The sequence below is a fragment of the Neoarius graeffei genome, chromosome 1, assembly GCF_027579695.1.
Source record: "Neoarius graeffei isolate fNeoGra1 chromosome 1, fNeoGra1.pri, whole genome shotgun sequence".
Lineage (NCBI taxonomy): Eukaryota > Metazoa > Chordata > Actinopteri > Siluriformes > Ariidae > Neoarius > Neoarius graeffei.
The window spans coordinates 34,668,940-34,681,024 of NC_083569.1; the positions used below are offsets into that span (position 1 = coordinate 34,668,940).

A 12,085-nucleotide genomic window follows, 5' to 3' on the forward strand; every position below is an offset into this window, starting at 1 on the left:
GAGAGCAAAAGTCAATCTTATCAGGCCAAGGCCACATATTTTCATAGAATTGCAATGACAAACGAACCCGGTCCCTGTTATATGGGAGATGCCTGATACATTGACAAGGCAATGACACACAATGACCATGGCCCCTAGTAACAGAAAAACGGAAGGTGTAAATCAAAATATACAGACCACTAAAATATTTAAAAAAAAAAAATCGATTAAGGCAGGAATTTACAGTTAGAGTCACAATTAAACTACAACCCCAAAATAGAAAAAGTTGGGACGGTATGTCTCATCTCATCTCATTATCTCTAGCCACTTTATCCTGTTCTACAGGGTCGCAGGCAAGCTGGAGCCTATCCCAGCTGACTACGGGCAAAAGGCAGGGTACACCCTGGACAAGTCGCCAGGTCATCACAGGGCTGACACATAGACACAGACAACCATTCACACTCACACCTACGGTCAATTTAGAGTCACCAGTTAACCTAACCTGCATGTCTTTTGGACTGTGGGGGAAACCAGAGCACCCGGAGGAAACCCACGCGGACATGGGGAGAACATGCAAACTCCTCACAGAAAGGCCCTCGTTGACCATGGGGCTTGAACCCGAACCTTCTTGCTGTGAGGCGACAGCGTTAACCACTTCACCACTGTGCCGCCCCCCATGAATTTATTTATTTATTAAAAAAAAAATTTGATTCTTGCAACACATTTTTTAAAAAATGGGGTAAGGTAAAGCATTTATCACTTTTTAATATTGCCATTCCTTCTTACAACACTTAAAAGACATTTATGGCCCTTTTCCACTACCCTTTTTCAGCTCACTTCAGCTTGCTTCAGCTCACTTCAGCCCGACACGGCTCGCGTTTCGACTATCTAAGAACAGCACGACTCAGCTCGCTTCAGCCCTGCTTAGCACCCAAAACTCGCACGGTTTTGGAGTAGGGCTGAAGCAAGCCAAACCGAGCTGAGTGAGGCTAGGGGCGTGGGGAGACACTCCCCTGTGCACTGATTGGTGAGGAGGAGTGTCCTCACATGCCCACACACGCCCCGCGAGCACGCTGGGATCTGTAAACACCGTAAACCCGGAAGAAGAAGAATTACGAATTACGAGAATTATGAAGCCTTATGCGCCTCGCCTCATCTATACGCTCTTGCCAGTATCTGTTGGCGTTGTCGGTGACAACAAGCCACAGCACCAAGACCAGCAACACTAACGACTCCATGTCCTCCATGTTTATTGTTTACTATCTGGGTCGTGAGACTACCGCTTAAAAGATCACTGATGTCACTGTTTGCGCCGCCTAACGACATCACCTGACGTCCACCCACTTTCGCTAACTCCACCCAATGTGTCCACCCACTTCCAGCCAGCACGGTTCAGCGCGGTTGTAGTCGAAATGCAACTCCAACAGCCCTGCTCAGCTCGACTCAGCCCGACTCAGTACGGCACGGCTCAGCCCAACTCAGCCGCGTTGGTAGTGGAAAAGCGGCAATAGTGACTGAACATACCAAGTGATGAACCATTTCAGGTGTTATTTTTTTCCCATTACTCCTGCAAACAAGTCTTAATGTGTTCAACAGTATATGGTTGTGAATGTCATATTTTTTGTTTCAAAATTCATCACACATTCACTATTGGGGACAGAGGGGACAAACATCCTCTTCTTCCACAGCCATGCCTTTGTAATGTGTGCAGAATGTGGTTTTGCATTGTCTTGTTGAAATGTCCCTGGAAAAGACATTGCCGTGAAGGCAGCATATGTTGCTTGAAAATGTACTTTTCTGCATTAATGCTGCCATCACAGAAGTATAAGTTACCTTAACCAATGGCACTGACACAATTCCATACCATGACATACCATACCCTGGTTTTTGGACTTGTTGCTGGTAACAGTCTGGATGCTCCTTTTTATCTTTGGTCTGGAGCACATGGTGTGCATTTCTTACAAAAAAAAAAAAAAAAAAGACTTGGAATGCTGATTTATCTGACCACAATACACATTTCCAGTGTGATGGTCCATCCCAGATGCTTCCAAGCCCAGAGAAGTTGACGAAGCTTCTGGACACAGTTCACATAAGCTGAACACCTGTGATCTCTGATCCCTCAGATGGCACTGTGGGATCAGAGATCACGTGTGTTTAGCTTATGCTTGCACCCTTGCCCTTTACACGCTGGAATTCCTTCAGATTCCTTGAATCATTTAATGATATGCAGCATAGATGGTCAAATATCCAAATTGTTCACATCTTTTGTTGAGGAACACTCCTTTTAAACATTTCAATAATTTTCTCACACATTTGTTGACAAACTGGAGATCGTCAGCCCATCTTTGCTCCTTAAAAATTAGGTCTTTCCTGGATACTGATTTTGTACCAAATCATGATTACAATCACCTGCTGACATCACCTATTTCAAAACACATCATTATTTAATTGTTTCACTTCATTACTTGCTATAAATTGCCCCCATCCCAACCTTTTTGGAATGTGTTGCAGGCCTGAAATGGAAGAATTGATGTATATTGACAAATTAAATGAAATTGACCAGTCAAGTCAAAGTCCTTCCTGCACCGTTCATGGCACAACTGGTGGCACCGATCTCCATTTCATGGCCCTCGGCCTCTTATCTATATTACATAGCTAGGGTTACAGTGGGGGGCTAGTCCTCTGGTAACCACAGGAGTTTGACTCCCCACTCGCATCTGTGTTGCAGCATGCCTTGCCAGATGGCAGTAGGCACCATTTTTATGATGGTCTTTGGGATGACCTGACCACGAGTAGAACTCCCGATCTCCCGATCGAGAGGGAGACACGCTAAACACTAGGCCACTCGCGGTTATTGACCAGACAAAAGATGAAATATCTTAGCTTCATACTGTCTCCATTGAAATACAAGTCAAAGTAAATTTCGAAATCACTGCTTTCTTTTTTCATTTGCATTTTCCATACTATCCCAACTTTTTCTGATTTGGAGTTGTATTTTAAATGGCAGAGCAACTGTTTTAAGGTGATTTAAAAAGGTGCCTAATTCAATAATATTGCCATCAGTGTGAATTTCAAAATGACAGGAAGTAAACAACACTCACATGTAGGTGGTGTCAGGCTCCAGGCAACGTATGATCATGGAGATTGAAGTGAGTGGATCTGGGATTTCACCCAGCATCACACATGGAGATTTGGCTCCAGAGAGAATGTCGTCCACAAAGCTCAGCATGGTCTCTAGAATAAGAGCAAAAAGTGGTTAACTGAAATGCTTGCAGATTTGCACATGCACAATTAAGCTGTAATTTATTTAGCAATGTTTTTGGGGTTGGAAAAAAAATTGTGTACTAAAATTTCAATGTCAGTTTGTTGATTGTCAAATATGATTAATGATACTTGTGTAAGGCCACACAGCTTCCAGTTTGCTCTGCGTTTGTGGCCCTGAGAAGACACATGTTTAGGTGGTTTTGATGTCTTTTTCCAGTGGTTAGCTTACAAATACATCCATTCCATTTATACACTTTAACCTTCTAACACTTCAAACGAAAGTGTTTCCATACCTCTGAACAAGACAGCATGACTCTCAGGCCCATTAGAATTTGAAAGGCAGCACTGTCCAAAGAAAGGTTTCCCCACAGTTTCACATGCTTTAATGCAAAGAGCACAGAGAAACCTTCTAGGAATGGAGACTTTTTGGCTTTTTGGACAACTATGCATCAGGATATATTTTTGTTTTTCATGTAACTTCAGCTCAACAAAATTCCTGAAAACACCAAAATAAAGAGTCTACAGAGTCTTATGAGCCTTATTATATGAGGAGAAGGAGGCTGTTTGTCCAGCTGGTTTGCTTGCGTCATAAAATATGACATGGGAGCTCCAGTGTTTCTTTCTCGCAAGAGGAAAACCCATCATGTGGACTCAGGAGAGACCTTTAAAAGGTGATGGTGTCTTGCAGCCAAAACCCCTGTGGGCCTCTGGCTCTGAAAAACCACAGGTGTCCTGGGCATACCGAAAACAGGATGGCCACTGCCAGGATAAACCTGGGAGAGGAAAAGATGGCTGCATGTGCATTTACACACTGTCTACCTTACGTGTATTTACATGGCACGCAGCCTAGTGTGGGGACCCACGTCCTCGCACTAATAAAAAGTGGCAGTGAGAGAGACTGGGTGAACCGCTTTATTCGTAAATATTCATTCATTCATTTCACACACAGAGGGGAAATAATATCTTCGCCACTAGGTTATGAAGAAAATACATTTATGATTTTTTTTTTAAATGTACTGACATGCTCTGATAATATATATATATATATATATATATATATATATATATATATATATATATTGTTTTACATTTTGTGATTTCGTTTCGAATTACAGTACCAGTAAAAAAAAAGTTTGGACACACCTTCTAATTCAATGTTTGCTTGTTTTTCTTAATGAATTAAAAGACATTTCATGTCTTAAAGTAATGATAGACTGTCAGTTATCTTTACTTAGTTGAGCAGTTATTGATATAATATGGATTACTACAATTGTGGAATAGAGCTATTTACTGTATTTTTATTAGTTACTATTTACTGTTTGATCTGAAATGCATTAAGAGGGCAAGAAATTCCACTTATTCACTTCTGACGAGGTACACCTGTTAATTGAAAAGCAATCCAGGTGACTACCTCATGAAGCTGGTTCAGATAATGCCAGTAATATGCAAAGCGTCATCAAGGTAAATGGTGGCTATTTTGAAGAATCTAAAATATGAAACATATTTTGTTAACACTTTTTTGTTTACCACATAATTCCATACATGTTCCATGTTGTTTCATAGTTTGATGTCTTCAGTACTGTTCTACATTTTTTTTTTAAAAACATCGTAGAACAATACTGAAGACATCAAATTATAAAATAACATGGAACATGTATGGAATTATGTGGTACAACCCCGATTCCAAAAAAGTTGGGACAAAGTACAAATTGTAAATAAAAATGGAATGCAATGATGTGGAAGTTTCAAAATTCCATATTTTATTCAGAATATAACATAGATGACATATCAAATGTTTAAACTGAGAAAATGTATCATTTAAAGAGAAAAATTAGGTGATTTTAAATTTCATGACAACACCACATCTCAAACAAGTTGGGACAAGGCCATGTTTACCACTGTGAGACATCCCCTTTTCTCTTTACAACAGTCTGTAAACGTCTGGGGACTGAGGAGACAAGTTGCTCAAGTTTAGGGACAGGAATGTTAACCCATTCTTGCAGGGGCGATTTCTCAGAGACAACAAGGGAAGCCGAGCTTCCCCTAAAATTCTCTCCCCAAACTGCGGTGTCTACGACGATGAATTCTCATTAAAACAATAACTTGCATAACACAATATATGCCCAAGATTGTATTTATGTTCATAACTATCCTGTAACTTATTTGAGTGATGTCTGACGAACTTGCAGTTCGCTACGAGAATCACCTTTGCTGCCAAGCTGTAACCTTTCTTATTTCAATGGGCTCTATGGACTGGCAACAGTGTTGCCAGATTGGGCAGTTTTAAGTGCATTTTGGCGGGTTTTGAACATATTTTGGGATGGAAAACATCAGCAGTATCTGGCAACACTGACTGGCAGCCGGGTATCCGTTGCAGTCTACGAGACGGCTCTGAACAGCCAATTTCGGCTAGTTGTTATTGGTTAAAATCAACAAAATCGTCACTTCCAGGGAAGCCGGGCTTCTCTGGGACTAAACGAGACAGTGGGAGGGACAAGAAGCCGGGCTGATAAAGGATTATTGGAGGTAGTGTTTGAAAGATATGAGGAGGGCAGTACTTCGGCGAGGAACACGGAAGTATGATCAGTCAGTCCCTAGCGGATGTCGAGAAAGTGCAGTCGTGTGCCAAAGTGCTGTCCGAATTTCTTTTCATATAAACGTTTCTTCTCATTGAGGTCTCTGTACATTACTCTGTAAATAAATGTAAATATTACTCATTGTGCTCCGTTAACTTTCATCCATTCTATCAGTTTGATCATTCGTGAATTCACTCGTTTATTTCATTTGTAGTTCAATCTGGGGGGCGGCACGGTGGTGTAGTGGTTAGCGCTGTCGCCTCACAGCAAGAAGGTCCGGGTTCGAGCCCCATGGCCGGCAGGGGTCTTTCTGTGTGGAGTTTGTATGTTCTCCCCGTGTCCGTGTGGGTTTCCTCCGGGTGCTCCGGTTTCCCCCACAGTCCAAAGACATGCAGGTTAGGTTAACTGGTGACTCTAAATTGACTGTAGGTGTGAATGTGAGTGTGAATGGTTGTCTGTGTCTATGTGTCAGCCCTGTGATGACCTGGCGACTTGTCCAGGGTGTACCCCGCCTTTCGCCCATAGTCAGCTGGGATAGGCTCCAGCTTGCCTGTGACCCTGTAGAACAGGATAAAGCGGCTAGAGATAATGAGATGAGATGAGTTCAATCTGGTTGTAGGCTAGCTTGAGCCTTATTGGGATCTGCAGTGCTAGCTGCTAACAGAAATTGGTGAAGTCTCTGGAAAGCACAACCAGCTGGTATGACAGGGTCACAGACCATTTTCTGGAAAAGGAGCGGAGGGCAGAATTTGTGTATAAATAGTGTTCATGTTCATGAATCTGAAGTGTGTATATTGTTCAGTAATGTTAAGAGAATGGTGGGCTCTGTGTAATAGGTTATACCTGGGTATGATATTCAAGGTTCTGTGTGTTGCATAGCCTACCTGGTTATGAATTTCCAGACTGTGTTGCAGAAGATGTTCAAGGATGTGTTGCACAGCTGGGTGTTGTGTTAAAGACTCTGTGTTGCATATCAGGGTATGATGTTCAAGGCTCTTCGTTGAATAGCCAGTGATTTTTGGATGTTTGACATTTTTGATTAAGGATATGAGGCACTAGCCTGGCAAGCCAGACTATAACATGAAATGTACAAGCAAAAAAACTTTCTACCACTAGGTAGGGTTGTCTAGTTCACTATGCTAATGGGGCACACCTTTCTATGCTTTGATATCCGGCCTACAGGTTTTACGATGAATGCGTAAAATGGGCTTCCCCTGTTTTAAAAACCAGCAGGCGCCACTGCATTCTTGTCTAATGTAGGATTCTAGTTGCTCAACTGTCTTAGGTCTTTTTTGTCGTATCTTCCATTTTATGATGTGCCAAATGTTTTCTATGGGTGAAAGATCTGGACTGCAGGCTGGCCAGTTCAGTACCCGGACCCTTCTTCTACGCAGCCATGATGCTGTAATTGATGCAGTATGTGGTTTGGCATTGTCATGTTGGAAAATACAAGGTCTTCCCTGAAAGAGACGTCGTCTGGATGGGAGCATATGTTGCTCTAGAACCTGGATATACCTTTCTGTATTGATGGTGTCTTTCCAGATGTGTAAGCTGCCCATGCCACACGCACTAATGCAACCCCATACCATCAGAGATGCAGGCTTCTGAACTGAGCGCTGTTAACAATTTGGGTCGTCCTTCTCCTCTTTAGTCCGAATGCCACGGCATCCCTGATTTCCATAAAGAACTTCAAATTTTGATTCGTCTGACCACAGAACAGTTTTCCACTTTGCCACAGTCCATTTTAAATGAGCCTTGGCCCAGAGAAGACATCTGCGCTTCTGGATCATGTTTAGATATGGCTTCTTCTTTGAACTATAGAGTTTTAGCTGGCGACGGCGGATGGCACGGTGAATTGTGTTCACAGATAATGTTCTCTGGAAATATTCCTGAGCCCATTTTGTGATTTCCAATACAGAAACATGCCTGTATGTGATGCAGTGTCATCTAAGGGCCCGAAGATCACGGGCACCCAGTATGGTTTTCCGGCCTTGACCCTTACGCACAGAGATTCTTCCAGATTCTCTGAATCTTTTGATAATATTATGCACTGTAGATGATGATATGTTCAAACTCTTTGCAATTTTACACTGTCGAACTCCTTTCTGATATTGCTCCACTATTTGTTGGCGCAGAATTAGGGGGATTGGTGATCCTCTTCCCATCTTTACTTCTGAGAGCCGCTGCCACTCCAAGATGCTCTTTTTATACCCAGTCATGTTAATGACCTATTGCCAATTGACCTAATGAGTTGCAATTTGGTCCTCCAGCTGTTCCTTTTTTGTACCTTTAACTTTTCCAGCCTCTTATTGCCCCTGTCCCAACTTTTTTGAGATGTGTTGCTGTCATGAAATTTCAAATGAGCCAATATTTGGCATGAAATTTCAAAATGTCTCACTTTCGACATTTGATATGTTGTCTATGTTCTTTTGTGAATACAATATCAGTTTTTGAGATTTGTAAATTATTGTATTCCGTTTTTATTTACAATTTGTACTTTGTCCCAACTTTTTTGGAATCGGGATTGTAAACAAAAAAGTGTGAACAAAATATGTTTCACATTTTAGATTCTTCAAAACCAGGGAATTTAGTCCAAGTGGTGCCCACTCAGTTGAACCGCAGTGCCCAACTCATTATGGCAGTTGACCCATGCTATATGGTCAGTTGAACCTCATATGCTGCGTGTCAGCAACCATTGCCAAATGTGGACAATGGTACTGTTGCCAAAATTGCCTCTGGCTGCATAATCTGTCACTGCTGCTGCCCACTGACCTCACCTGTATCCTTAGGTAGGGGGTCATGAGGGTAACACTCAGACTAGTGGAGGGAAGGAGTCGTCTTATTTGTCCATTCCAGACTGGCTCCAAGCAAGGTCTAGCTACTTCCCACTGTTCTACGATGTAGAAACGAGTCAAAATACAGAAAAATCTATAAATGAGTTGGTGTGTTCAAACTTTTGACTGGTACTGTAGGTCTTTATGCAACAATACCTACTCAAATCTGAAAAAAGACATCTATTGCACCCTGCAATTTTATGGTAAATATGTCAAATTTAATTGTATAAAGCCCCCCCGCCACAAGTAATGCATATCTTTTTGAATGAGCTTTTACAGTGTCTAAATTTACAGTGACTTGCATATGCTTTCTGAGGTCGACCTGTGTGGAATGAAAGTGCCATGTAATCTCAATAAAAGTATATTTGTTCCTGGAAGGCCCCACAGTTTGTTAAAGAACATACAAACAGCATCATGAAAAAAGAACCTACCAAAACAAGTCTGGGACAAAGACATCCAAAATCAGAGAAATAATCAAACCAGCCTGTTTGGCACCAACCACCATACTGTGTTCTATGTCACTGAGATCACATTTTCTGCTCCAGACAAAAAGACCAGAGCAAGCCATTAACATCCCACTTATCTGTTCACAATGTTTCTGTCATGTGTTCAAATTAACCTGAAAACACACAAACAAAAAATGGGCTCATGTTAGCTGAGGCACAATTCATAAATACACAATGTAAAATCATCTACAGTTTGAGAGACACATAGGCAGATTGTTGCATATAGCAGCTGTGCTATGCATTCCTCGAATTCAGTTCCACCTACAGATCCCCCACTTCACAATAACATGATTTTGAGCCAATACAATGTTTTCTGAAGTCCACAGCAGAATGCATTTTGTGCTAATTATGTTATGCAATGCATCCGGTCTTCAAGTAGCATGAATCTGAAAAATCAGATTAAAAAATATTGCCTGATTTACAGCTGTGCATGGATGCTATGATGTACTGATGTGGGAGTGAGATGGAGGATGCAAGCATGGCATATTTAGTAGCACTATATTTGACATATATAGTAGCACTACCGTATATCAATCATATTAGTAAGTTGCAGGCAGGGATCAAACACATGTAGACAGGGTTAGTATATACAAATAAATTATCAAAATCCAGAGAAAATGGCAAAGGTCAAAATGTGGAACTATTCTGGACTGGGAAATAGGGAAAGCTAGCAGATCACCAATAAGGTCTAGAAAAGGCAGCTTTAGAATGATCATTTCAGTCAGGTCCATACGTATTTGGACAGTGTCACAAATTTTCATAATTTTACCTCTATCTACCACCACGTGGATTTGAAATCAAGCAATCAAGATGTGAATGAAATGTAGAGTTTAAGCTTGAATTCAAGGCATTTCATAAATACTGCATTAAACATTTAGGGATAACAGCCATTTTTTGCATAGCCCCTCAGTTTTAACAGGCTCAAAAGTAATCAGACAATCTAACATAATATCTAACATAATATTTATCGCACCGCTCCTGTGAAGGACGGCCCCATGAGGACAGTTGAGGGTTATACCTGTTAAAACTGTTAATATTATAGTCAGGCTGTCTGTTGTTGCCCAAATGAGGATGGGTTCCCTTTTGAGGCTGGTTCCTCTCGAGGTTTCTTCCTCATGTCGTCTGAGGGAGTTTTTCCTTGCCACCGTCACCACAGGCTTGCTCATTGGGGATAGATTAGGGATAAAATTAGCTCATGTTTTAAGTCTTTCAAATTCTGTAAAGCTGCTTTGCGACAATGTTTATTGTTAAAAGCGCTATACAAATAAACTTGATTTGATATTAATAGCTGGATGCAGATCCTTTTCAATTAATGACCGCCTGAAGTCTGGAACCCATGAACATCATCAAATGCTGAGTTTCCTCCCTTGAGATTCTTTACCAGGCCTTTACCGCAGCCATCTTCAGTTGTTGCCTGTTTGTGGGTCTTTCTGCCTTTAGTTTTGTCTTCTGTAAGTGAAAAACAGTGACTCGGCCATTTAAGAACATTCCTCTTCTTTGCCTTAAAAGAAAAGGAATGTTCTCAATTTGCTCTTGGGTTGTTTTCATGGTATGTTTTGGGTCATTATCCACTGGCACTGTGAAGCACCGTCCTATCAGTTTTGCAGAATTTGACTGAATCTGAGCAGAAAGTATAGCTCTATACACTTCAGAATTTATCCTGCTACTTCTATCAGCAATAAACACCACTGACCCAGTTCCATTCTATTCAGCCATATATGCCCATACCATAACACTGCTTCCACTGTGTTTGACAGATGATGTGGTATGCTTTGGATCATGAGCCCTTCCTTTTCTTTATACTCTTTTCTTCCCTTCATTCTGGTACAAGTTCATCTTGACGCCTCATATTGACACCACATATTGAGTTCCCATGAACATCCACCAAATGCAAATTAAACTCCAGACCTTTTGTCTCCTTGTCATGAAATAATAAGGAAATGGGTCACATTTGGCTATGTGAACATCAATTGTCTGATTGCTTTTGAGTCTGTGAAAATGAAGGGACTACATAAAAATGGCTATCCATCCATCCATTCTCTGTAGCCATTTATCCTGTACAGGATCACAGGCAAGCTGGAGCCTATCCCAGCTGACTATGGGCGAGAGGCAGGGTACACCCTGGACAAGTCATCAGGTCATCGCAGGGCTAATACATAGAGACAAACAACCATTCACACCTACGGTCAATTTAGAGCCATCAATTAGCCTAACCTGCATGTCTCTGGACTGTGGGGGAAACCGGAGCACCAGGAGGAAACCCACGCAGACAACATGCAAACTCCACACAGAAAGGCCCTTGTCGGCCGCTGGGTTCAAACCCAGGACCTTCTTTCTGTGAAGCGACAGTGCTAACTACTACACCTCCATGCTGTCCATAAAAATGGCTATAATTCTTAAAATGTTAATGTAATATTTTTGTGAATGTTCACACTTCAATCACATCGTGATTGCTTCATTTCGAATTCAAATTCAAATCCATTGTGGTGATGTACAGAGACAAAATTATGAAGATGCTGACAGTGTCCAAATACTTCTGAATACACAAAACTTCAGAATGTTCAGTGGGAAGGGTAATGATCTTAAGTAGAAGACAAGACCCACAGAGAATAAACAAAGGAGAGAGTTCATGACCAAATATGGAAAGCTACATTGTACAAGAAAACCATCAAAATTACACAATTAAAATAACACTACAAATTACTATGTACAAGGAACAGGTAGAGAACAGGTAGCTATGACCACAATGAAGAGCAAAAAGGAGAAAATGGTGATGCAGAGTGTGCTGCATCAATGGGACACAATCAGTATGGATGTGACAGCAGCCTTCAGGACTGAAGGCTGATTTATACTTCTGTGTCGAATCTATGCTGTAGGTACGCTGTTGACACTCTCGCAAGGTGAAGTATTTATATTTGAACGCAAG

At 41.4% G+C, this 12,085-nt stretch overlaps 1 protein-coding gene across 1 annotated transcript in view; it reads right to left on the minus strand.

Annotated features, from left to right (window-relative positions):
* Nucleotides 1-12,085, minus strand: part of astn1 (astrotactin 1) — a 1,125,762-nt gene that overhangs the window by 11,301 nt on the left and 1,102,376 nt on the right. Inside the window, exon 20 of the mRNA XM_060931185.1 lies at nucleotides 3,081-3,213. Coding sequence (XP_060787168.1) covers nucleotides 3,081-3,213 — 133 coding nt within the window. The remainder of the gene's footprint in view (nucleotides 1-3,080; nucleotides 3,214-12,085) is intronic.